The sequence below is a fragment of the Plecotus auritus genome (genome assembly GCF_963455305.1).
Source record: "Plecotus auritus genome assembly, chromosome: 6".
Classification (NCBI taxonomy): Eukaryota; Metazoa; Chordata; class Mammalia; order Chiroptera; family Vespertilionidae; genus Plecotus; species Plecotus auritus.
The window spans coordinates 178,420,440-178,446,519 of NC_137773.1; the positions used below are offsets into that span (position 1 = coordinate 178,420,440).

Genomic DNA, 26,080 nt, shown 5'->3' on the forward strand with positions numbered 1-26,080 from the left:
GCCTCATGGCTGAGCTCCTCCTCTGAGCTGTGGCCACGGCTCAGGGCAGGCCCAGATGTGACAAGGCTGCCGCGCAGCCGGAGGCCCCGAGGGTGCAGGCCCCAGAGCCACGGCTGCCCGCGGAGCCTCCCGTCTGCCTGGGCCCGGAGGTGGCAGCCAGGCTGACCACTGCCTCGGGAAAGGAGACCAGGAAGGACTTGCTGGCCCCACCTGCAAGGACAGGGACAGCTGTGACAGGCCACCCGCATGGGGATTACAGGAGCAGCTGTGACAGAGGCTGAGCTGGCCCCGCGGCCCAGCTGGTTAGCATGGGCAGCCACGCTCGGGGGTGGATGCTAGCCCCTTCCTCCTCAGACCCGGGGCCACAGCCAGTGCCCCCGCGGGCCCCCGCGGACAGCGATGCTCACAAGGGATAAATAGAACTTTATTTTAAATAAACATTTGCACTCTGTACACAGCCCTCAGAGCGGGGCTCAGTCGTCGGCCGCCTTGCGCACGTCGAAGCTGCCGCAGGGCCCCCGCAGCAGCTCCGCCAGCAGGGCCAGCAGCTGCCCGTGCTCCTGCTGCACCTCGGGGGGCAGTGCGGCCAGCTCGCTGCGCAGGCTCCGCTCCACCATGCGGCCCAGGGCCCGGCGCAGATCCCGCAGCAGCCGCACGGTGCGCGAGTCGCCCTCCAGCCTCAGCAGGTCGCTGTCACTGAGCGAGATGGTGGCCCGGCGCCCGTCATCTGGGGAGGGAAGGATCAGGAGCCACGTGAGGCCAGGCCCGAGGGCAGCCAAGCCCGAGTGCGGCCGTGAGGGGCCAAGGCCCGTGGGCACCCACCACGGATGTGGACGTCCCCATCGGTCAGGAGCAGCACAGCGAGGGGGTGCACCTGGGAGGAGTCCCGGACAAAGACGCTGCCGTTGGACTTGACGGCCATGAAGTATGTCAGCCATCGGCTCCGCAGCCGCGTGGCCTCCCTGAGGAGGGAGGAGCTGGTGAGGCGCCGCTCCCGGCCCCCCCCCCCAGCGGTCCCCCGAGCCTTCCCTGCCCCGCCACCTGTTAATCGTCGACTTGTGCAGCAAGATGTTGCCGGATTTGGTCCTGTATGTGACACTGTTGGGCTTGAACTTGCCCTGCCGGGTCACCTTGCCCTGGCGCACCTGCAGGTGACAGAAAAGGGCGGGCTCAGCCAGGAGCGGAAGACGGGGGAAGGAGGCGGGGCCCGGGCAGCCTCCCCGGGGCGGCACCTGGATGAGGTTGGGGTAGAGGCCCGCCATCAGCACGCCCTTCACCAGCTCCTCCTCCTCGCTGTACTCGTTGCACTGGGCGGAGGCCAGGGTGCAGTCCGAGGGCTTCCCCACCAGGAAAGCCTCGTAAATGTTCTCGGAGAACTGCTTGATGAGTCCTGGGGAGGCAACGTTGGGTGACTGGGGCCCCGCAGACAGGAGCCCGGGGCGGGTGGGGCGGGGACCGGGGCGGCGCTGACCGTGGATGAAGCGCAGGCTGGGCGCGTAGAGCAGGTTCTCCTCCAGGTAGTTCTCGCGGGAGCCGCGGTCCTGCCAGCGCAGCACCTCCTCCCAGCCCGCCACCGCCCGCACGAAGGCCAGGTGGTCGCTGCCGCTGTCGTGGCTCAGCAGCGCCTTCACCTGGGAGGGCAGGGCACGGGCAGGGGCTGCAGGAGGCCACCCTGGGGCAGGGGCAGGGGAGGGCCGCGGGGGAGCGCCGGAGGCCGGGAAGGGCTGGTCTGACCTTGTCCACCTCCGCCCGGTTCTGCAGGCTGCTGCTGAAGGGGTCCCGGGTGAGGCAGGACACGACCACGAGCAGCGGGTGCAGGCACCGGAAGATGGCGGCCAGCACGATGGCCTTGGCCAGCCGGGGGTCCGTGGAGATGTGGGCCAGGCGCTGGCCCAGGGTGGTCAGGTACTCCCGCTGGTCCAGCACCCCTGCGAGAGCCCCGCCGTCAGGCCCGCCCTAGGCAGCCCCTCCGCAGCCCAGCCGGCCCCGGCCCGGCCCTCACCGATCTCCTGGAGCAGAATCACGGCCTCGTCCACCGCCTTGATGTTGGGACTGTCCACGGCCTTGGAGAGGAACTCCACCGCCTGTGGCAGGAGCGCAGCAGAGCCGTGAGCCCGCACCAGTGGCGCCCTGGAGGCCCTCCCGCCCGCCCGGCGCCGAGCCCCGCCCGCCCTCCTGCCCAGCGCCGTGCCCGCCCGCACCGTCTTCTCGGGCATGTGGATCTTGGCCTGCAGCACCAGGTTCTCGAGGGGCGTGCGCAGGATCTCTGGCACTTGGAACGGAACCATCTTCTCCAGCCGGCTCCGCGGGAACAGGTGGTAAGCAAAGCCCGACTGGCAGCGGCCGGCCCGGCCCCGGCGCTGGATCACGTTGGCTCGTGACACCCACACCGTCTCCAGGCAGGACACCTGGGAGCGGGGCAGGTGAGCAGCAACACAGATGCCGCAGGCCTGCCTCAGGGTCCCCGTGCCTGGCCGTCACCTCACTAACCCTCAACAGCCCCCCGCCCCCAACAGGAACACCGAGACCCAAAAGTGGGGCCTTCCTCGGACACACGGCAGGTCCGAGGCTGATCGGGGCAGGACCACCTGGACCCTGGGGGGTGCACCTTGGTCTTCAGGTCGTAGCGCTCCTCCTTGTGCAGACCGCTGTCCACCACGTGCACGATGTCGTTGATGGTGATGGAGGTCTCGGCGATGTTGGTGGCCAAGACGATCTTGCGCACGCCCGCGGGTGGCTGCTGGAAGATGGCCTTCTGGTCCATCATGGGGATGTTGGAGTGCACTGGTGGGCGGCAAGCACATGGTTACGGGCACGCTCCGCAGACCCCCCTGCTGAGGGCAGGGCAAGGACTTGCACCCCGTTTTCCTGACTGTGCTCAGGGAAGGCTGCAGAGCCAGCAGAAAGGGGGCAGGCTGGTCAGAAACCCTGGCCCCTCGAGTCCCCATGGGTCAGGCAGTCCCCAAGGCAGGGCAAGAGGGGCACCTGGCCGGGGGCCTGTGCGTGGCGCTCACCTGGCAGGATGAGGTACTTGCTCTCGTGCAGGCCCAGGGCCTCCTGCAGGCGCTGCTGCACCCCTTTGATCTCCTGCCAGCCCGGCAGGAAGCAGAGGATCCCACCTGTAAAGGGTCCTGCAGGCATGAGCCACTGCTCCTTGCACATGGGGGGCACAGGGCCGAGGGGGGCACAGGGCCGAGGGGGGCACAGGGCCGAGGGGGGCACAGGGCCGGGGGGAAAGCACCCACCTGGCTCCCCGCGGGCATCGATGTGCAGAACCAGATCGGTCACGAGGTCCAAATCGAGCGCACATTCATCCTCAGACTGAGAGGGAGGAGGGGCCGGTCAGCCCGGGGCCAGGGGCCAGGGGCCAGGGGCCAGTGGGGCCGAGGCAGCGGACACCGCACCTGCCACCCTCCCCGCCCCCCACAGAGGAGACCAAGGCCCAGGCCTGGGGGCGGGAGGCGGCTCTGCCCGGGACGGAGCGGCGCCCTCACCTCGTGGTGCCGCCGGTGCGGGTGCGGGTGCTTCCCCAGCCTCGCCAGGATGTCCTCCAGGTAGTGCTCCTTGACGGGGTACATGAAGCCGGGCACCTTGATGACAGGGCAGCCCCCGAAGTAGCGCGAGAAGCGCTCGTTGTCGCCGGTGGCGCTCATGAGCACCAGCCGCAGGCCCGGGTTCAGGCGCTGCAGGCCCTTGAGCAGGATCAGCAGGAAGTCCGTGTTCACGTCGCGCTCGTGCACCTCGTCCACGATGACGTGGCTCACGCCCTCCAGGCTGGGGTTGCTCTGCAGCTTCCGCAGCAGGATGCCCACGGTGCAGAAGAGCAGGGCCCCGCCCCGCGCCGGCGGCTTGCTCTCCAACCGCACCTGGAAGCCCACGTTCCGGCGCAGGGCGGGGCCCAGCTCATGGCCGACGCGCTGCGCCACCGACACGGCCGAGATGCGGCGCGGCTGGGTGATGATCACGTTGCAGCGGGCGCCGCGCCCCTCCGTCACGTAGCGCTCCAGCAGCAGCTGGGGGATGCGCGTGGTCTTCCCGCAGCCCGTGTCCCCCGAGATGACGACCACCGGGTGCCGCTCGATGGCGCCGAGGATGGCGTCCCGATGCGGGTCCACGGGCAGCTGCGGGGCCTCCTGCCAGACGGGCCCCCGCCGCCGCCACAGCTCCAGCAGGCTCTGGCTCAGCCGAACCTCCTCTGCTTCGGACAGGGGCAGGTAGGGCTTGCCGGTGATGGGGTCGCTCAGGGGCCCCGCGTCCTTGCCCAAGGGCAGGATGTCATCGCTCTGCAGCTGGAGCTCCGGGGAGACCCAGGCGTTGTCCACAGGGCACTGGGGACAGGAGGCGAGCAAAAGGGTGAGAAACTTCCCTCCTCACCCGCACCCAGCCCTCCGCCTGCTCCTCGGCCGCCTGCTCAGGCCTGAGCTCTCGGGGCAAAGTGCTCCGGGCCCCGCCAGTGGGAGACGGGAGTGCCTGCCGCTGTTGCAGGTGGAAGCGTGCGGCCTGGAGAAGGCGAGGTGGCGGGGCAGGTGCGAGGTCTCACCTGGTTCAGAAAGGCCTCGATCTTGCGGAGAATGGGCTCCGGCACCTGGATGGCGCACGGCCGGCGTTGGGTCTCGCCCAGCTCGCGCAAGGAGGCCAGGTTGTACATGGCGTGGGTGAGGGGCTCGTTGTTCCGGTCCACCAGGCCCAGGCTCTGCAGAGGGGACACGTACACCTCGTCCAGGCCCCACCCGCCTGGAGCTGGCCCAGGCGGGCTCAGGAGCCCCAGAGAGCTGTGCAGAGCAACCCCTTTCCTGAGAGAGCTGGGTTTTCGGCTGACGTGACGCCGGAGGGAGAAGTTAGGAACCAGGGAAAGTGAATTACCCCCAAAAATAGTTAAAATTAATGCAAGAAAATCAAGACTCTGAGGACCCCCTGAGCAGCTGGAGCCCAGTCTCGCCTCCACGAATACCCACATCGACCCAGAAGACATGCACCCGGCCCCTGCCCCCCCCAACTCCCCGCCCAGCTCCCCCTGCCTCTGCGGCCTCACCAAAGCCACTGCCTCGGCTGGCATGCACAGTCCACCGGACCCCGCCCTGCACGTGCGCAGGGTTTCTGTTCCTGCAGCTTGACCAGCCACCACTGGAGGGGACACACTGGGTCCTCACTCCCTGCACGCCGCCCGCCAGCTGACCAGACAGACAACCCGGCACCCCACATCCCGGGCACCCCACACCCCCGGCACCCCACACCCCGGGCACCCCACATCCCGGGCACCCCACACCCCGGGCACCCCACATCCCGGGCACCCCACACCCCGGGCACCCCACACCCCCGGCACCCCACACCCCGGGCACCCCACACCCCGGGCACCCCACACCCCCGGGCGCCCCACACCCCGGGCGCCCCACACCCCGGGCGCCCCACACCCCGGGCAAGTGCGCAAGCCAGTCCTCCCCTAGTCGTGTTCCCACCTCCTGTGAGGTCTAGACTCTGCGCTCCCTGCAAAGCCCCGGCCAAACAGTCCCTCCAGGTTCATCCCGCGGGGCTAACCCCTCCGGCTCCTGGCAGGCCTCACGGGCAGGGATCTGATCCCTGGACCACGGGAGGTGCCACCACAGCGTCTCGGGAGGAGGCTCCGCCCTCTCGGGGTTGCCCCTCCCACCCAGCCCTGCCCAGGGCCAGCCCTCTGCTCCAGACACAGCGGCCCCCGGAGCGGCTCTGCTCCAGACAGGACGCCGCCAGTCGAGGCCTCTGGTCACCAGCGGTGCCCAGAGCCGAGCTCAGACTTCCGGTCGTCCCCTCAGTGAGCCCGTCCATCGCCTCGTGTTCCCCGAACCACCCTGTGCCCTTCCCATCTCCACGCTCCCTCCCTCGTCGGCCGTATCCAGATGCAGTTCCGAGGGCGGGCAGACCCTCCAGTAAAGCAGGCCACTTCCCGTCTGGCTCTGCACACTAACCCCTGGGCTCAGAGCAGTAACTTCCCAGGCAGCCACGACCTAACCCCACCGCCGGGACCTGCTGACCCCAAGCCGGGTCAGGAACTGCCGAGGCGGGCCACGCTGCCCGCGCCGAGGGTGCCCGCTCTCGTCCCCGTCCCAGATCAACGCCTTGTCCTCCTGGGGCCTCCAGCCAGGTTCTGAGGTCTCAGACACCACGTCTGCCAAGCAACAGGCCCCTTTCTCGTTCCACGCTCTTCAGAACGGGGCGCTGTCGCCGGCCGGCGTTCCCCGGCTTCTGGCCCCCAGTGCAGCAGCCTCAGCCTGGCAAGGGCTGGGCCGGGGCTGCTGGGCCGGACTCACTGCCTGGAAAAGGGGACCGTCTGCCCGGGCCGCAGGGGCTCCAGGACGGCTCTGTTCACCGGCCCCCGGGCTCACCTTCAGCTTCTTGCAGGCCAAGGCCGCCGCCTTGTTCTCGGCCTCGGCTTTGCGGCGCCCTTTGGCCACGAAGGTCATGGGGCAGGGCCAGAGCAGGGTGAGGGTGGCCAGCTTGGTCTTGGTGCCCACGGTGTGGAACTGCATGAGGTTCTGCGAGGAAGGAGACAGCGGTGACAGGCAGGGTGAGCGCATCTGTGCGTCTCAGAAACCCGGACGTGCAGTTGGCCCCCAGCTCAGCGGGCCAGGTCCCGGGCGTGCGAAGTGCCACTGCAGACAGAGCCTCCGCTTCCCTCCGGCTGGGCGTTCGCAGCCGAGGACGGTGTCCGGGCCAGGCCACTAGCTGCCCCCACCGTCCTCTCAGCACCTTCCAGGCAACAGTGTGACGGTGCCGTGGCTGAAGCTGTCGCGGCTAAACCAGGCGCATCCCGGGAGCCAGAAGGCCCTGGCCCTGGAGATGCTCTGCTTAACCAGAGCCTCGGCCGGCCGGCAGCAATTCCCACCTGAGCAAGCCAGCCAGCCGCCCGCCCCCCGCCCCTCTCCCCTCCACGCTCAAGCAGATATGGGTCTCCCACTCCCAGTCCCCAGCCCACTCCAAGCCTGACTCCCACTCCGCACCTGCTGCTCCCCCTCCCACATCTCCCCTCCTCCCTCCCCGGAGACCAGCCCACCTTAGCCGTGGAGGACGAGGTCGCGATCTGGATCACCTTGGCCAGGAGGTTCTTGGGAAGTGGGAACTGGGTCAGAGCCCTCACCGCACTGTCGTCGTCTGTCATTTCGAGGGAACCGCCCCTGAGAGGACGGAGTCAGGTGAGTGAGCTCTCCCCAGGGCCCGGCCCCGCCTCCTGCCCCGGCTCAGCGTGGCTGACGCTCCCTCAGCCCCTGACGGCAGGGGCAGGGGCAGGGGCAGGAGGGTGGCTGCTGGGCCGCTGAGGGATGGGCCGTGCTGCTGGGCACAAAAGCCCAGCTCAAGTACAAGCCCCCAGCGGCCCCAAAATGGGCAGGCGCACCGACTACCGGGCCCAGGCGAGACGCGGGGCTTCCTTCTCAGAAAGGCTCCCGGGAGCCGCCCCATTCCCACGTCAAGGTCCCAGCCTCCCGGGAACCCCCGCCTCCAGCTGCACCTGAGTGGGGTGTCCTGCTGGGTCAGGGACAGAAAGTCGGTGACATCGATGGTCCCTTCTTCTAGCTCTTCCTCCTCCTCCTCCTCTTCCTCTCGGCCCAAGGAGCGGGACAGGCTGCCGGGTGCCCCTGGCCGGATGCTCTCAGGATTCAGCTGCCGCCAGGAAGCGGGTGGCATGGCGGGCTCTGGGCGCCACCAGCTATCCGCTGGAGAGCCGAAGCGGTCGGCGAGCACTCGGTACTTGGCTGCGTCAAACAGCTCATTCCGGGGGCCCAGCAGGCCCCAGCCCTGGGGGGAGGGGCATCGTGAGGGTCCATGGCACCCGCACTCCTCGGCCTGCCTGGAACCTGCCCAGCCACACCCACGTCCCCGTGGGAGCCACGCCTTTCCACCCGCCCCGCCTCGGGTCCGAGGCACAGAGAGCCACGGAAACGGCCGGCTCTGACCGATGGCGCCAGGGACTCTCGCGCCTGTGGACAAAGACGAAAACAAACCCAGCCCAAACCCCACAGGGAGCGGACACGTCACTCGTGATCTGAGGAGCCTCAGGGGGCTTGGCAGCTAGGACGCCGGGAGCCCCCGTCACACGCCTCCCGACAAGGAGCCCGGCTCCCGAAGGCGCCGAGACCCGGAAACAATGCTCGCGAGGGGCCGGCGTCACGGACGGTCGGCACAGGCTCCCAGGCCCTGCCTCGGGGGAGCAGGAAGGACTGAGCTGGGCCGTCCTCCACAGGCACGCACCCGAAACCCATCTGCAGATGCACTCGCGCGTCGCTGCCTTCTCGAGGAAACACCGCACGGCGCCTGCCGGCCGGCGGGGCATCGGCAGGAGGGGGCCCGGTGCCTGCCCCAGGAAGCTCGGCACCCAAGGGGCAGAACAGAAACGCAGGCGACCGGGTGTAAGGAACAAAGTGTGAGCGGGAAGCTGGACCGAGGAGCCGAGTGTGACTAAAGCCGACATCGGAAATAAGTCGGGAGCGGCCAACGTACCGGCAGCGTCTGATGCCAGGCCTGGCGGCCCCCGGGAGGCGCAGCGCCACCCGCTCAGGACCAGCTGAGGGACCGCCCCTCCTTAAAACTCCTCAGGCTTCTGAAATAACCAACTGTGAGCTTTTTAAAACTCCTTCCCAACAGCCATAAAAACCGCAACCCGCCGAAGGTGGACCTAAGAGAGGTACAGGCTTCCTTTAAGTACAAAGCTGGGCAGACGGACCTACGTGCAGGGGCCCCTGTTCCTGCACGGTCCGCTCTCACACACAAGAACAGGAAAACCGAAATCCACACAAGTAACGAGGTTCCAATCAGAGTCCGGCAGCTCCTGGGCTTGACGAACTGTTTCTAAAGTTTGCAGACAAACAGATGCAAACAGCAGGGCACCCACAGTCGTCCAGGGAGCGTGGGGTTCCACAGAAAGCAAAAACAGCCCCCCTCATGAGGGCAACGCTTACTAACCACATCTGGTTGCGGGTGAGTGGGTGGGAGGGAGGGACCCGAGGAACTGGGGGTGCAGATATTAGGGAATAAAGGGCCATGAAGTCCAGAATATATAAAGAACTCCTATAACAACAATAGGAAACTCCCAACAGCCCAAGCAGAAGACCTGACATTTCTCCAAAGATGATAACCAAGGGCCACAAGCACGTGGAGAGATGCTCAGGGTCATTGCTCACGAGGGAAATGCAAATCAAAGCCACAGCGGGACACACCGCACCCCACCAGGGTCTGCTGACGCCGAAGAGCAGGGAGAGGAGAGCCGGCAAGGACGTGGGAAGACGAGCCGAGTCACTGCTGGCGAGGAGGGAAAAGGGCGCAGGCACTGCGGACACACCACGGGGTTTCTCAGAAAACGAGAGCAGGATTACCACACGATCCAGATCCCGCTCTGGGAATGGAAGCCGAGTCGCAAAGAGACACGTGCACACCCACGTTCCAGCAGCATGCAGGCCGCTGACGGGGCTGGTCAGCAAACGGGGTCGAACCACACGACGGCACAGGAAGGAGCCCTGGCCCGGGCCAGCACACCGGTGCACCTCGAGGACGTTACGTTAGGGAGAGGCCAGTCACAAAGAGACGAATACTGGATGGTCCCACTCGTGTGTTACGTAACGGAACTCCCCACAGAAGGAACGGTGGCTGCGAGGCCGGGGGCAGGGGGCGGGCTGCTGTCTGTAGTGGGTGCAACGGTGAAGCCCTGGGCGTGGGTGGCACAGCAGTGGGCTGTGCTCAGTATCACTGACCCGTACACTTAAACCTGGTTCAGACGGTGCATTTTACATGAGCCTTTGCCAGAATCAAACACACGAACCACAGAGGCTAGGGCACAGGTGGGTTCCCAGTGCCTTCCAACTCCCAGAAGCAAGAATTACGTCCTCAGCTCAGCACCACGCAGAGCCCAGGAACAGCCCCGGGCAGCGAGAGACGCGGCCACCACGCCTCCCTGTGAGTAAGGGACCCTCTGGCGACAGGGAAGCCGCTGGAACAGCGGGAAGAACAACAGGACCCAAGGGAAGCGACCCAGGTGCTGCCCACGGGGCTGCTGCCCACGGAGGTGCTGCCCACGGGGCTCCTCTCTGTGGGCTGAGGCCACGGAGGCGGCCGTCACAGCGGGAAATCCATTCCCCATGTGGCTAAAGCGCCGGGAGGGAGCCAGGCGGCGGGAAGGGCGCCGGACAGGGGAGCGGGGGGCACCGTCAGCCTCTCCCTGAAAGGCAATCAGAGCGGGCGAGGCACTCTCCAGGGAGGTCACCTTGAACAGCTGGCAGGCGGCGGCGGCAGCCTGCCGCTCAGCGTCGATCTTCTTGCTGCCATAGCCTTCCACCTCCACGCTCTTGGGCCACTTTATGTGGAGGGTGACTTTCTGGGAAGAGAAGAGAGCATCAGGGCCCTTGCCTCTCCGGGCGGCAAATCCCAGGGGGAATCCAGAGCCCAGCATGGGCCTCGGCTGTTTGGTTTCTTCCAAGGGCCATGTTCTCGGCAGAGGGCAAGGCGGGACCCATCTTATCATCAAAGACCTTCCGCAGGGTCTGCCTGCCCGCTCCGGGGGTCCAGGGCCTGCAAGACCCTAGGAGCAGGAATTCCACACCAACAGTCCAGTCAGCCGATGGGGGACCAGAGCCAGGCTCCGTGCAGGGGCCCGCGTCACCCGAGATGAGCCTCCTCGCTCACCTGCCCTGTTCCCTAACCAGGCCCTTCCTCAAACCTCCTTTGCTCAGAGACAGTTTTCAGTTCAGAAACGGCCTCCTTGGCCTAGAAGTCAGAGGGAGGACAGGGCACCACCTCGTCCTGAGGCGGCCGCCCGCCCCGCACGTGAGTTACCTTTTTCTTCGGTCCATTCGTGTGCACGTAGACGAGTTTGTCCTTTGCGTGTGAGATGCCAAGGGCTCTTCCAATCACACTGTTGAGAAGGTTTTTGGGCTGTGGGAACTCTTTTAATAGGTCCCTAGAAGCTGAGGGAACAGAACAAGGCGTTACAGCTGTTCCCGTGCTCTGAAAGACTCCGTGGGGTGGGTGAGGGCAGCCCTGGGCTGGATGCCGAGGATGTCGGCTCATGACCCCAAACACCCAGGAGCATCCTGGGAAAGGAGGGGGTGGCTGGGGGCTTACAAGGGCACGTGCCCGGCCCTGTCCTGAAGGGGAAGGGCCAGTGACTGACACCCGAGGGGAGCCAGCCAGCATCCCCTTCCCACCCGTGTTCCTGACGGGCACGTCAGCCTCAGAAGCCGCGATGGCGACAGCCCTCCTCCGAGGCCTGGAAGAAAGCCCCAAACAAAACCCACCACACGCTGGACATCGGGACGATGCCAGGCCCCAGAGGCTGAATACCAGGCCCCACTCCACTGGGCCTCCCGAGTCAGGTTATGTGGGGACCCTGATTAGAGACACAGGCGTGAGCGAGTCCCCGTTCCCCCCCCCCCCCCCCCCACTTCACTGGAGGCAGCGATGGCACAGGCATCAGGCTCGGTGAGAGGAACCTCCCTTTCTTACTGGGTCCCCTGAGGGCAGAGGTGACTGAGGTGCCCACCCACGAGGGCGGCTGAAACAGGAGGCGGGGCCCCAGAGCCCCTGGTCTGAGCGGGAGATGGAAGCCTTGCACCCCACAGTCCGGCATTGCACCCCACAGACGGCATTGCACCCCACAGTCCGGCCTTGCACCGAACTCTAACCGGCCCGAAGGGAACTGCCCGGCTCACACGCGCGTGCTCTGCCCGGTCCAGCCCGAGGGAGGCACGATGGGGTCGGAGGGAACCGCGGCCCAGGCTGCTTCCGTGGGGCAGACTCGCCACCGGCCCGGCGGGGGAGGACTGGGTGGCCCCGGCCCCTCCAGGCCAGGGCACCCGGACGCTCATGTCATCCGAGGGGCCTCTCATCGCAACAACGACCTGCTCTCCTCGGCCAAGCGCGTCACTAGCGCCCGGGCCCGCAGCGCCGGGCCGACGGTGTCCAGGGCGGCCTCCGGCCCCTGCCCTCGAGGACACGCGCCAAGGGACCAGGCCCCGCGGCCACGCAGCACGAAGGCGACTCGCGAGGGCTTGGCCCGCAGGGACGCGGGGTTGGGCGGCCCCGCGTGTAAACACGGGCGTGCGCTGGGCCCTCCGTGGCGGGGCGGGGGGCAGCCCCGCTCTCCGTCCGTCCGTCCGTCCGTCCCGCCTTCCCTCCCCGCCTCTCAGGCCGCAGGCTTGGGCCCACGGGGGCGATCGGTCTGTGGGTGAGACCCTGGATTCCCGCGTGGGTTTGGGGCTCTTTCCCGCGCAGCGAGGACACCTCCCCGCGCGCTCCAACCCTGGCCTCGCCGGGCAGGAGCTGACGTTTCCCTGGTCTGTGCCCCTCGGGGCCGCGCCCCTCACCTGTCCTCGCCGGGGCGGGCGCTCCAGGCCCGGACCCTCCGCGCTGGACCCCGGCCCGGGGCCCCGTTTGAGCCGCCCCCGCCCCGCCCCGCGTCAAGGGCGCCGCGCCCGCCGCCTCACCGTTCACCATGCTGCCCTCGCCGGGCCCGCCGGGCGCCGCCCCTGCCTCGGCCTCGGCCGCCTCCTGCGTGGGGTCGGTGCGGGCGGAGCCCGACGAGAAGCCGCGCGAGCGTCCCTGTCGCCCGGCGGCTCGGGGACCTGCTGGCCGCAAGCGCGGAGAGACGCGGGCGGCCAGGGCCATGAACCTCCCGGCGGCCGCCATCGCGCTCCCGCCGGCCCCCGCGCCCGCGCCGAGCGGGGCTGGGAAGGCCCAAGAGCAGCGGCGGCGCCCCCTGCCGGGCGGGCGGACCCCGAGGCGGAGCGGGCGGCGCCCCCTGCCGGGCGGGCGGACCGAGCGGGGCCGAGACCCCCCCAGCGAGCTCCCGCCTCGCAGCCCAGGGCCCGCGCCCCACAGGTGAGGGCGCCCCAGGTGAGGGCCCGCCTGGGGGTCCGAGGCGGGAGGGAGGGGTCTCTGGGAAGCGCCGGCCTGGGCTCAGCGCCCCCAGGGCGCGAGGTGCCCTGCTCCCCCGCGGCTCTCGGGCCGGGGCAGCGCGGCTGGCACTGCAGCTCCGTCGCCCGGAATGGCGGGGAGCGAACCCGGGAACGTGGCGCCGGAACCTTGAACTCGGCCGCCCCGCTTACTCCGGGCGAGTCAGAGCAGCGAGTGGCCGCCCTGCCCCTGCCGGTCGGGAAGCGGGGGCACTCGGCGCCGAGCCGCGAGGCCTGGGTCCGCCCGGCCCTCCTGCCGGTCCGCGGGCGGGGCTGGGGGATGGGCCCGGCTCGGCGGGTGGGACGGGCCCGGACGGCGGGGAGTCAGAGGCTGGCGGGGCAGCGGGGGGAGGGGGTTGGTTGGTTTCTTGTTCAGTCCCAGATACTGGTGGCCCCCGGGAGGTGATGAGAGCCCCCCGTTTCTCACTCATGAGGTCTGGAGCGGGCCCCAACACCGGGACCTGCTGGCCCCGCGGGGCAGGGGCTTGGCAATGCCCAGGGGAAAACCAGGACCAACGCGCCCACCGCTGGGCATGGCCGTGGCAGGCCGCCAGGGGGTGTTCGGGCAGCTGAGCAGGGCGCGGAGTGCGGGGCGGACGCGGGCGTTGGGCCGGCTCAGCACCCGCCCCCCCCCCCCCCCCCCCAGGCGCTTACCAGGACCTGGGCAAATGGACAGGCAGCCTTGGCAGCAATGACCTGGCCTCCGGAGGGCCGCCACCATCTGCACCGCCCCCCCAAGATCTTCACGTTGGGTGGCTAGACCCTTGGGGCACACGATCCGCCCACGGCTCTGCGTTGGGCCAAGTGGCACTTTAATTCGCCCAAAGCTGAGGCACCCGGCTCCAGTACTTTTCAAGGGCTGTGAGCGGCCCAGATTCCCTCCGGAACCGGAGCTTCCAGACCAGCTCGTGGGGCCGGCCTGAGGCCACGTTTTGAAAACCTTGAAAACCGTGGCGTCTGAAAGCTGAAGCAGACAACGGCCCGGACAGAAAGACCGCGTCCGGGACACAGGCGGCCTCGCAGCCCCGCTCGGCGGACATCTATGCCCCGGGTCCGCTTCCAAATGGGGGGCTGGCCAGGAGCCGCTCGCTGTTCAAGCTGGGTACCAGGCATGTGGGGGTCCCGACACCAGTTCCTCTACTTCAGACACCGTATTTCAGGCAGATGTGTGAAACCTCCGGACTCCAAAGACGCAACAGGGGCGCCAACACAGCCGCTGGCCTCGGAGCTGCCTGACCCCTCCTCCTCTCTCGCTTCACCCGCTGATGTCACCCAGCAAACGCCTCACCTGCCAACCCGCTGCCTCTGGTGAGCGAGGGCAGCGCAGCCCGGCTCTTGGCAGCCTCTGGGCCTGTGCCTGCCTGGGCCTAGAGAGGGCTGAGGGCTCCTGCAGGCCCACCCCGCTGTCTGCTGTCCTACACGAGCTTCGCCGAGCACCGCCAGCTCATTCTGTACGTTTATCTATTGCGCTTTCAAGCTGTCAAGGCAGTGAAGTCGCTGCAAGAGAACCAGGCAGCCACAGAGCCTGGCACACTGACTCTGACCCTCACAGAAATGTTGCCACTCCTCTTTGGGGCCATAAGGAGAGGCTGTAGCAGGCCCCTCCTCTCACCGGCATCAGCCTTCTCCACGCTCCGCTCTTTGGGGACAGGGTGTGGACCGCTCTGCGGTGAAAAGAAGAAACCGCGCCACCCACTCTGGCGGATCCCAGCCGAAGGCCGGACGCGGGCCCTCCGTTCACTGGACCGAGCGCACGGCCTGGGACTGACGGTGCCGGCAGCATGGGAGCGGGGAAGGGTCTGCTGAACACAGGAGGTTCTCAGGGCCCTGCACGCTGGAGGCCAGGAGGAAGCCAGGAGGGAGCCCGAGACAGCCCAGACCCAGGGCTTCCGGAGGGAAGTGGGAAGCCAACGCCCGAGGACACGGTCTCAGCCAGTGTCCGCCGTCCCACTGCACCGGGGCTCCATCCTCACGGCCAAAACGGCGAGCAACGGCCCACGTGGTTGGCAACAAGAAAGGTGAGGGGACCTGCGGGGCGGGGCGGCCACCTGACACCCCACCGTCCTCATGGCTTCCCCACTCACAGGTGCACGGCACACAGCGAGAGGACGCGTCTGAGACGACGGGAGGCCCGTCCTGTGACCCAGGCCCCCGCCAGGACCAGCCCCCGCGCTTTCTAGGTCTGCATCTCGGGTGAGCGGGGGGAGCGGCAGGGAGGCTCAAGGCGAGTGTATTTATCCCCTTTACCTTGGACGCGGCCACCGGGACCTATCCGAGGCGGGCTGGGGGAAGGTGATGGTGTTCAACTCCACACCTGACCCGGCCGGGCACCGGGACCTACAAGTGGCCACGATTCTGAGCGCGGCTCTGCTGTCTGAGCAGAGACTGCTCCTGCCCCCCGCTTCCTTCTAGGGCGAGGCCCCCACGCCTCTAGGGAGCAGGGCAGAAAGGCCTCGGCACAGGGGGACCAAGAAGTCTTTCTTCTGACGAAGGAACGGAGACAAGAGCCCTACCTGGCTGGGGGGCGGGGAGGGAGAGGGTAGAGACCCACACACCCATGGGCGCCGTCTGGAGGCGCTGTGAGGAGACCGTGGGGCTGGGGTCTGTGCTCCCCGGGGCAGGGAGTGGGCCTGCTGGCCCCCAGGCAGCGGCCTTGGCCTCCGGGCGGGCTCACGGAGCCACGGCCTGCCCACCGGCCTGCTCAGCCCCAGCACGTCTGACGCTCGGAGCCACTCACCTGCCATGTTGGAAAGGTTAACGTTCAGCCTTTTCGAGTTACAGGGCGTTTTAAAAAAGAAAAAAAAAAGGGCGATCAACTCTTGCTTTGGCAGTGGTAGGGGTGGCATTTCTCTAAACCCAAGTCAAACGGTCAGAGGGGCTGAAGTGCTTATCTAGACGGCTGTCCACAGGGCCCCGGGCAGAGGGCGGTGTGTGAAGCCGCTGGGACATGGGTGCCCGCTGCTGCTCCCTGCGCCCTGCCTGCGCTCCTGACCTTCAAAGCACTTTACGGGCAGAGCCTGAAGGGGACGTGCTGTGTCCAGGAGGCAGACCCAGGACGGAGTGGTTCTTCCCGAGGCACCTGGGAGGGCTGACAGGCAGCCAAGGGCAGGGAAGGGCAGCGCCAGGCCCGGAGCAGCCACCAGGAGCCCCGAGGCTCCAGGCAGAGGTGCCCCCGGGCCCCACCACGAGGCCTGCCCTGGCACCACGGGGCCTGAGGGGAGCTGTCACCTGTCTGGGCTCTGACGTTCTCCTCCACCAAAAGGGACTGAGAGGCAGGTGGTAATACCAGTAAAGTGCTTTGAGGGGCCGGGACCCGTGTGCCAGGATCCCCAACGCCTCGAGGGAGGGCACTAGGCCAGTCAGGGTGCCCTGCTCCGGCCCCGCCCTGAGCGCCCCGCACCTTGGGGCCACCTGGGCCAGGGCGACCAGGAGAGCACGCCTCCGGGTCCTCCACGCTGCTGCCCAGCGGCTGGACGGGGCCTGGGCTTCACTACGGCTCACGCGGAGACCCAGGGGCCGCAGGGTCTAAGCCAAGTGGCCAAGGGTCATGAAACCACCCAACCCTTCCCCGTGGCCTCACCGCAGGCTCCGGCTGCTCTGCTAACCCCGCTCTCCTCACTCGCTTCCCAGAGGCCCCGGCCCCGGCCCCGGCCCCGGGCTGCCCGGCTGCCCCACCCCGCAGACCTGGAGCAAGGCTCCTCCCTTACCTCGACAGATGGTCCCTCCGGGGGCAGGGTTGACACACATGGGTGGGAGGCGGGGCGGGGGTAGTTTGCACTGACGTTGCCTGTGCTGGGCCCGATCTGGGGAGAGAGAAAGAGGGCATCAGGGTGGCACAGGCCCTGAGCTGACTGGCCCAGAGCGTCCGTGAGGGGCTCCAGGCAGCGGGGCTGCTGGGTGGTCTCGGGAGCCGGTCACGGGTTCTGAGAAAGTGTCACCAGCGCTGCCCAGAGAAGGGCCATCGCCTCCTAGGGACCCCTCCCCTCTCCCGGCGCCTCAGCCGCCCTCGAGCTCACGCCCACGCTGTGGCCGGCTCCCTGGTGCTGAGCCGTGAGGACGAGACGGGACAACAGCTGAAAACCAAGAAGCACGTCCACCCCTGGGTCCCCGCCTGCCTCCCGGTGGCGTCGGCTGTGGGTTCCCCGGACGGCACGGCAGCCAGCAGGGCCCTGCTCTTTCCCCGGGAACGGGCAGCGGGGCCCACGGACTGCTGGGGCCCTGCAAGCCCAGACCAGGGCACCCCGGGCAGCCGCCCTCCCTCCAGAGCTGGCGGGTCGCCATCCCCAACGGCTCCACTTGGAGCCTCTGCGCTGCTTCTCCAGCGGCTTCCGAGAACGTTTCAGCAAGTCCCGAAAGTGACACGGTGAACTACCCAGGGCCCCGCCTGCGTGCTGGGAGGGCTGGGGTCTTTCAGACCCGCTAGGTGGGGGCCAGGGCGGAGACTCGCCGGCCGGGGGGAGCAGGAGCCTCGGGCTCTTGGCGCCACCGCTGTGGTGAACACACGAGGCGGGAGGAGCAGGGACACCCCGTCCACCCGAGGAACAGCCCGCTCTGCACAGCGATGCCCGTTTCTTCTTTTTGAAATACGTTTATTTTTATTGATGTCCCAGAGGTGGGAGAGGGAGAGGGAGAGAAACATCAATGATGAGCGTCATGGATCATCTGCCTCCTGCACGCCCCCCCTGGGGACCGAGCCCACGACCTGGGCCTGTGCCCTGACCGAGATCGAACCGTGACCTCCTGGTTCAAGGCTGACGCTCAGCCACGGAGCCGCGCTGGCCGGGCAGTGACGCCCACGTCTATGACGTAAAGGAGCTTCTCGACAGCACCAAGGGGCTGACACAGCGACACAAGGGACCTGGGAAGGCGGGAGCGGGACGGTAATTTCCGGCAGGAAACGTAAAAGCCCTTCAGCCACGTTTTTCCAAAACTAAAGGGAGTTTCTCTAGAGTTGAGGTGGCAGGGGCAGTGTTTTTGAAGATTTTATAACGTGCTGGGGGGAAGGGCACGTATCTGCACTCAGGCCCGCCCCCCCGGCTCCCAGGGGCACCCACTCGGCCCCTGCGCTGGCTCGGGCTCCCCTCCCCCGTGCAGCCTCGGCCCCTGGCAGCGCCGTTCTCATGACAGCGCTCGTGCACAGGCCGCCTGCCTCGGGTCCAGGCACAATGACCACGTCTGTCCCACTCTGGCCGGCACGCTGTGGCTGTCCTGCCTCGATGCCGTTGTCCCCCAGGCCCTCTTACATCCCAGGCGTGTGCTGGGCAGAACCCGCGAGCGGCACGGCAGACACGCCTGCAGAAGCTTCTGGAGCAAAGCGCCAGGACCAAGGTGTGTCTCCGCGGTTCCAGCTCAGTGACCAGCTCGCCCTCCATTCCTGCCCACAGGGTCCTTACTCACGTCCAGGGACGCCAGGGTTACAAAAGAAGAAATGACTTGAGGATCACGGATGATCTCATGAAGAAGCATTTTCAGAATCGGGGCAAAGTTGTTATCACCCCAAACCACCTCCACGCCCTCGCCTGCCACGGGGAGCAGTGTTTCAGTTCTGTGCTGCCTGCAGAGGCCAGCTCGCTCTCTGTGGTCTGATTCTGACGGCGCCGCCGCCGAGGAAGAAACCTGTGTACGAGGCCACTTCCCGGCACATAGCTCCAGCCGGAAGGGATCCCAGCTCGGCGGGATCACATCACAGAAGGACAGCTGCCACAGGGAACTGCTATGGCGGTCACCATCAGACCCACCACGGGGCCCCTCCCACTAGACTAAGCCCCCGAGGCCCAGGAAGTGCCTCCACCCCAGGGTCCCACAGCAGCAGATGCTCAATCCTGCAGCCACACAGCGCGCAGCATGCAGAGGCGGGCCAGCGCCCTCCAGCAAAGCATCGGCCACCGTCTGCCCCCCAAACAAATCAAACCTCCTCATTTATCAGGGACCTGCCAACCCAGGACCAGGGCTGGGGACGGACCACCAGCCAGTCTGTCTCAGGAGCCCCAAGGCTCACATGACTCTTCCTCTCAAGGTTCAGGACACCCGAGGGAGCTTGTAATCTCATCAAGAGAAACATAAGCATCGTGAGAGGCAGCGGAGTGGCTCCGTGGCTGAGCATCGCCCTGTGCAGGGAAGGCTGCGGGTAATTCCCGGTCAGGGCACGTGCCCCGGTTGCAGGTTGCCTCGTACAGAAGGCAGCTGGTCGACGTTTCTCTCTCTCCCTCTCTAAGCATGTCCTCAGGTGAGGATCAAATAAACAAACAGACACATAAAACACACAAAACCAAACACTCCGCAGGAGATAAAGAACAGCCTAAGTAACAAAAGTATCGCAGGCCACACCAACGAACTGGCAGGCCCTGGTGCAGACCACAGCGAGCCCAGCGTTCAGGAGGCAGGACAGGGCGTCAGCCTCACGGTCGGGTCTCCGGGAGAAGACGGGTTTGCCTGGAGCAGGGTTAACGGTTTCCCGAGACCCCCACGCGTCCAGTGGTTGTTGGTCAGCACCCAACACTTCCCCGTGGGGAGAGCAAGGCCCCGAGCAAGACCGTACTAAGTCCCGAAGCTCCTTGACTAACAGGGATCTCGAGTTTACCAGGTGTCAGCCCGCTCTAAGCTCCCCACAGGGTCTGCTCATCGGATCCTGGAGCCACCCACCGATGGCGTGGGCGTGGAGGCGGCGAGGGCAGAGCCGCCCGTGAACAGATACCCGGGTCCAGAGGTGCTGCTGGGCGAGGCCGCCCTGGCTCCCGCTGAGCCGGGTGCTGCAGTGTCACCCTATGAGAAGCTCCCAAGCAAGGCAGTCCCGGCCTGGAAGCCACGTCACAGACACGACGAAGGCATTTCCGAGGCCGGGCCGGGGTGGCCGGGGGGCTCCAGGCCGGAGGAAGAAGCCTGGAAAGTCACTCTCAGAAGCGACCCAGGGACTCCCGCTGGGGAGGCTCGCAGCCTCCGCCCGGCCCGGGGAGGACGGACGGACGGCCGGGCCGGGCCCTCTTACCTTTTCTGAATGAGTCCAGGCTGAACATCTCTGGCCAGGAGGGAAAGCTGCAACCCTAGAAAGAAGTGCGGCCAGAGGCGGTGGTTAGAGCTCCCGGCAGGGCCCTCGGCGGAGACCTCGGCAGCAGAGGATCGGGGACTTAAAAAGCCGCCGCTGTCCAGACGCCGAGGGAGTGAAGCCCTGCACCAAGGAGGGAGGGAGGGCCGGCTCCGCTCTAGGGCATCGGGCTTTGTTCCTTCCTCCTCTGTGCTAACGTCCGGAACCCTGCACGGAGGCGAGGCGCTTCATCGCGGGACCCCGAGTCCCCGCTCCGGGAGACCGGCCTCCCGGGACTTCCAGGAGGAGCTTCTACAGGGACCCTTTCTCCCGTGGCATCGGGAGATGGGCTGATGCCTGCCCTCCGGACCCAGGTAAGCCTCTAGGGACGGTGTGACCAAGCAAAGACGAGCGGTCAGGGCGCAAAATGCAAAGCCGTTCACAGGAGCCGCGGTGAGATAAACGGTAAGTTCAAAGTTCAATTGTTGGCAAAAAATGGAGTCGCATTTTGCTCATTAGTACAATTAACCGAGGAATCTACCTTGTGACTTAAAAGAAAGTAACACCTCTGGTTTAACAACTTCGTTTTAAAAAGCAGTTAAACTCAGAATGATGGATGTTTTTAATGCAGTTTCCTGGCGCTGTAGCGCTATGTGGCCTTAGTTTAAAAACATCACACGAGGCCTCAGCAAAGCAGGATCATGTCCACGTTCCCAGGCGTCTGCTGGGCGTGGGCGCCTGCTCCTGACCACTGTTCCCTCTCACTGTCAGTCATGGGCGGTGGGGTGCAGGGCTGACCGGCCGAGGCGCTCCCATCCACAGCAGGTCTGCCCTGATGCCTTCCTCTCCCCCAGAGACGCCAGGAACTTCAGCCGCTGGGATATGGCAGCTCAGAGAGAAAACTTCAACACAATACCAACAAGGATTCAATTTACTCTAAGAAATTACATTCCATAGACTCCTTCTGTCCAAAATAAAAGAAAAAAAGGGTGTAATTTGGGATTCTAATTTTAAAGAAAACCTGAATATTATAAAATCTAAAATACCTAAGTGATTATTTAAGAAACAATACTTTCTTGCCAAAAAATTGTAAGTTAATTTGCTTGTAAATGGACTTCTGGTTTTGCTTTTCAAAAGTCCCCAATCCTCTTCATGCCAAGATGAACTCATATAACGTGTCATGTAACACTATCTTTTCCTGTATCAGTCTAAAAATACAGTATGATATTCAAGGTAAGATCTTTTTTAAATATTGACTTTAGAGAGAGAGAGATGGAAGAGGAGAGAGGGAGAGAGAGAGAAATATCCATTTGCTGTTCCACTTATTTATGCATCGTTGGCTGATTCTTGTATGTGCCCTGACCAGAGATGGAACCTGCAACCTTGGCACATTGGGATGGCACTCTAACCAACTTCCAGGACCCAAGAGAGGATCTTAAAAAAAAAAGAAAAAAGATCTTTTATTGGTAATATTTTACAGAGCTCTATGTCACAGAGATCAAAAAGAAAGCCACCTTCCTTGTTGGAAACCTTTAAGGTTCAGCGTCTCTCTTAAGTAGTTTAGAGACAAGTAAAATAATCGTATATCCGGTTTTCTGCACAATGGAACACCACTTAACTCCCGGTAGGGCCCCCATGCGATGATTCAAGGACAGAGAGCTTCCATAATGACTAATTAAAAATGATACCCTGGCCCTAGCCGGTTTGGCTCAATGGATAGAGCATGGACCTCCAGACTGAAGGGTCCCAGGTTCTTCGATTCCTGGTCAGGGCACATTCCAGGGCTGCAGGCTGGATCCCCAGTGGGGGGCGTGCAGGAGGCAGTCGATCAACGATTCTCTCTCATCATTGATGTTTCTCTCTCTCTCTCTCTCCCTCTCCCTTCCTCTCTGAAGTCAATAATTAAAAATATGTTTTATATGATACCCTTCTTCCAAAACAGTCACAAATGAATGTAATTCACAAATGAATTGCTTTACAGTGTGTCTGAGCATGAGACCCACCAACTGCTTTGTGCCCGTGGCTAACTCACCTTACAAGAGCAATGAAAACCTCCGCGTCTGCAGGCGTTCGAACTGGAGCTGAATCCTCTCCTTGCTATTCCTCATCCCGAGCCTGGGCCTCCTCCTGGGAAGTACAAGGCTGGGTCACTGAGAGAGGCGCCCCTCCCTCCGGGAAGGAAGTCGATGGGTCATTGAAATTCGCTTACTACTTCCCGCAACGAGGACAAGTTTTGTTAGTGGCATGAAACACACACACGGAGACACTGGCCTTGCTTCCGGACCTGCCGTGACCCACTCTAGACTCACCAAATCGTGAGCCGCCCTACGTCATCACCTCTAAGATGCCAAGGAAGAGACCTCCCGCAGCAGCGGCAGCTTTTAAACGTGATGAGTTCTGCTCCCATCACGACTAAGGTTCACCAGAAGCAGGTAAAGCAGCTCTTGGAGTTTGGGAGAATAACAACTAGACCTGGAACACCTTTTTCATAGTTTACCAGGGACTTCTATAGACGTCATCTCACGTCTACGCAGCCGCCCAGCGAGGCGGGAGGAGTGCTTTCCCGGAGCTTACACAACTGGCCCAGGATCCAGCCGCTGCCTCCCGGCACAGGGTAAATGTGCAGTTAGGGACTGAGCTCCAAGGCGGCCTGGCTTATGCTGCACTAATTCCCCTACGTGCTTTGCCCAGATGGCCCATGGGTGTTGGAAATAACTCTTGATAATAGCATCTTCACAAGTTGAAAGAGGCAAGAAGTGTCCAACGGATAGACTTTGAACCACAGCTACGGAAGTTCAAACACATGGAGAGTAAATGCCTTTTGGAGGTACAGGCGTACCCCGCACAGGATGGAAAAAAAAAAAAGCAGCAAACAATGTATTTGCTGCACCTTAAACAGCGACACAAATAGAGAGCACCATCCTAAATCCTAAGAACTAAGAGGGGGAGGGGGGCGCCGCCGCCTCCTGGAAACTCCAAACCTCCAAGAGGTAAGTGTACATTATACCATGTGGTCAACACCCACAATGACAGTGGGTTACTTCTTTCAAAGAAACTGCAAAAGGAAACCATCAGACAATGTCTCATTTACTCTGCCTAGTAAGTTGCAACCAAAAACGGGTTGAGAGTCTGCAAGTGGCCATCTGTGGTCCACCTGCTACCGTGTATGGCAAGCCCCTGTGGGCTGGGGGTGCAAAGTGGGACAACCCCCGCCTTGCAAAATCACAATTAAGGTGACGGATGCTGCGACAAGAAGGCTAGCTAGGCAGCGTGCTAGCGCCATACTCCTGGCTTGGGGGGTTCTGAGGACCCCTGGGACTCCAGTTCACTGCAAACAAAGAAACCCAACATGCATGAGGTCTTCCCGTGCGAAATGGGACAAGGCACCAGCAGCAAACAAAGAACACCTCACCCCTTGGCCTCCCCCCGTGACAAGGTGGGTGCAAAAGGGGGCAAACCAGGGGGGCCCGATTGCACCGGGCCTCCCTTTGGGCGAACGGCCCAGGCCGCACGGGGGGCAAACAAAGGTCCCAGGGCACTCCAGGGGCTTCCTCCAGGCCCTGTCTCGGGAAACGGAGCATCCCCGGAGGCAGAGGCGTCGATGCGCCAATGAAGCGGCCTCTCCCGCGGCCTCAGCAGAGCCCCTGGCTACCAAGCCCGCCCCAGCGGACCTGCCTGGCCCCCGCCCCCGCCCCGGCTCCATGGCAACGGCAGGCCGAGGCCTGGCTGCCCACGGCTCGGCCCAGCCGGCTTCCCGGGCAGGCCTAGGATGCCCGGCCTGCTCCCCGGGCCCGCCCGCCTCTCCGCCCCACTCTCCGCCGAGCCGACGGTCGGACTCGGACCCCGCCTCGCGCCGATCATCCCCGGCTGCGGTAAGCTCCTCCAGGGGGCACCGAAGGGGAGAATAAAAAGCCCAATTCACCTGTTGTTACAGATGTGAAACAAGCCTCGATGCACCGCGCATGAGCCGCGGGCCCCCCCTAACCACGGCCGGACTACAACTCCCACCAGCGGCAGCGCGGAAACTTCCGGGTCCCGAGGCGGAAGTCCCGCCTGCCGCCCCGGCGCGCCCCGCCCCTCACTCCGGCCCCACCTCCCGAGTCCGCCCCTAGGTCTCAGCGGCTCTCGACCGGGTCCCCTTCCTGGGGTACGCAGGGGTCGCCTGAGGCTGACGCCGGCGGGCGGCCTACCCGCGGCCAGACCCTGGCGCCGGGCCCAATAGGGGGCGGCGGGGCGGCCGGGGCCGGGACTTCCGGCCGAGCGGCGTTGGGGGCGCACGGGAAGCCGTGGGGTCGCCTGGGGCTGCACGTAGCCGCGCCTTTCGGGGCCCCGCAGCATCCGGCGGAGTGAGAGCGGGCGGAGGCCTTGGCCCCGCGCCCCTGGTGCGAGTGAGGAGACCAGCCGGGTCAGGGCTGAGCCCGGGACGAACCCAGCTCGGCCTCCGGGCGCCCGTCCGCTTCCCCGCCACCGCGCGCGGCCACGCCTCCCCTGCCCCCGCCCTCCCACTTCTGAGTTGCGGAGGTTGCGGGAGGCTGGGAGCGCCGTGCTGGCGCGGTGCCCGTGCACACGCTGGGGCCGGGACTGGCGGCCTCGTGGGCGCGGGGCCCGCGGTCAGTGCTGCGGGCGGGGCTGGAGTCCGGCCGCCCGGCCGTCGCCTCGTGAGAAAGGGCATCGTCCCTGTCGCGTGCCGCGGCCCTTTCGGTGCGGCTCCGGTGCGAGTTCCGTGGGTCCAACTTGGAAAGGAGGGAACAGGGTGGGCGGCTCCGAAGCTGCATCCGGATTTTACAGCCGGGAACACCCAGAGCATGCTTTTAAGACGTAGCCTTTCGGGATAGAGGAAGCATGGGTGCCACATCCCGTCCTTCTTGTCCAAACAAATTCAACAAGCATTTATTATCTCCTTTCTTGGCACGGCAGAAGGGTGGGAGAGGTGGGCATGGGCGTCATGCATTCAAGTAATTGTCCCCCCGCTGTGAGCGGGCCTGGTGCTGGGGGGTGGGGGGTGGTCCCTGCGCAGGGCGTGGGGGAGCAGCTGCCAAGCAGGTGTGGAGGACACAGACCCTGTCCTCGAGGGGCTTTGGGCTGAGAGGAGATGAAAACATGGCGTGAAGCAAATCAAGTGGGACGTGCCCGGCTGGCAGGGCGTGGGGGTTGAGCCAGGAGGCCCCGCTTGGACTCCCGGTCAGGGCACAGGCCCGGGTTGCAGGCTGGATCCCCAATGTGGGGCGTGCAGGAGGCAGCCGATCCACGATTCTCTCTCAGCACTGATGTTTCTCTCTCCTCCTTCCTGTCTGAAATCAATAAAAAAATATATATTTTTAAAAAGTGATAGATGCTGGAGATGAAATAGAAAGGGTTAGAGGGTTCTGGAAAAAAAGGAGTATACTCCTGACACAACAGGGAGAAAGAACCGGTGTGAGCAGGACATTGGAGGTGGGACAAGGGCAAATCCCGAGGATACACAGACGGTCCAGGACAGGCTGCCCTGACTGCTGGATGCGGGTGCCAGTACAGGCTGGAGAGGAGACCGACAAAAGAGGGTTGACTGCTATGCCAAGAGATTTTGACTTTATTTGTAACAAAAGATTTATTTCGGGTCTAAGCGGGAGAGTAAAAGAACTGCTTTTAGAAAGTCAAATAGCTAATTTTTGTTTAATCCCCACCCAAAGATATTTTCCCGTCGATGTTTAGAGAGAGGGAAAGAGAGAGAAACATCCATCTGAGAGAAACACGTTGATTGATTGCCTCCTGCACCAGTGACCAGGGCCCAGACCCCGGGGAGGAGTCTGCAACTGAGGTACGTGCCCTTGATGGGAATCTAACCTGGGACACTTGGGTCTGCAGGCTGATGCTCTATTCCAGCCATGGGCAAACTACGGCCCGCGGGCCGGATCCGGCCCGTTCGGCTGTTCTATCCGGCCCACGGAGCCGAAAGAGAGGAGGGTTCTCTTGCTCTCCCCTCCGCTCCTTTACTTTGAATTTATATTAGTTCACACAAACACTCCATCCATGCTTTTGTTCCGGCCCTCCGGTCCAGTTTAAGAACCCACTGTGGCCCTCGATCAAAAAGTTTGCCCACCCCTGCTTCGCTGAGCCAACCGGGCAGGGCTAAACTGGCTAACTTTAGGAAGGTTATTCTGAAAGTGTG

At 64.6% G+C, this 26,080-nt stretch overlaps 1 protein-coding gene across 3 annotated transcripts; it reads right to left on the minus strand.

Moving 5' to 3' along the window:
• Positions 1-403: 403 nt before the first annotated feature.
• DHX30 (DExH-box helicase 30) lies at positions 404-23,961 on the minus strand. 3 transcript variants are annotated; one of them, XM_080676113.1, is made up of 23 exons: positions 23,855-23,961; positions 21,965-22,059; positions 19,897-19,951; positions 16,619-16,714; positions 15,649-15,677; positions 10,795-10,925; positions 10,226-10,336; positions 7,481-7,767; positions 7,028-7,148; positions 6,360-6,509; positions 4,541-4,693; positions 3,495-4,328; positions 3,246-3,321; positions 3,015-3,119; positions 2,609-2,784; positions 2,202-2,408; positions 2,003-2,084; positions 1,735-1,928; positions 1,472-1,631; positions 1,233-1,390; positions 1,042-1,145; positions 823-962; positions 404-727 (listed from the first exon to the last, which is right to left on the minus strand). In XM_080676113.1, exons 5-23 carry the CDS (start codon positions 15,653-15,655, stop codon positions 474-476), a joined length of 3,450 nt encoding a protein of 1,149 aa, XP_080532239.1. In that variant the 5' UTR covers positions 15,656-15,677; positions 16,619-16,714; positions 19,897-19,951; positions 21,965-22,059; positions 23,855-23,961; the 3' UTR covers positions 404-473. The 3 variants fall into 3 exon arrangements, with proteins under 3 accessions (XP_080532239.1, XP_080532238.1, XP_080532240.1); XM_080676112.1 differs by lacking the exon at positions 15,649-15,677; XM_080676114.1 differs by lacking the exons at positions 15,649-15,677; positions 16,619-16,714; positions 19,897-19,951; positions 21,965-22,059; positions 23,855-23,961 and adding an exon at positions 12,444-12,689.
• Between the last annotated feature and the right edge of the window lie 2,119 nt (positions 23,962-26,080).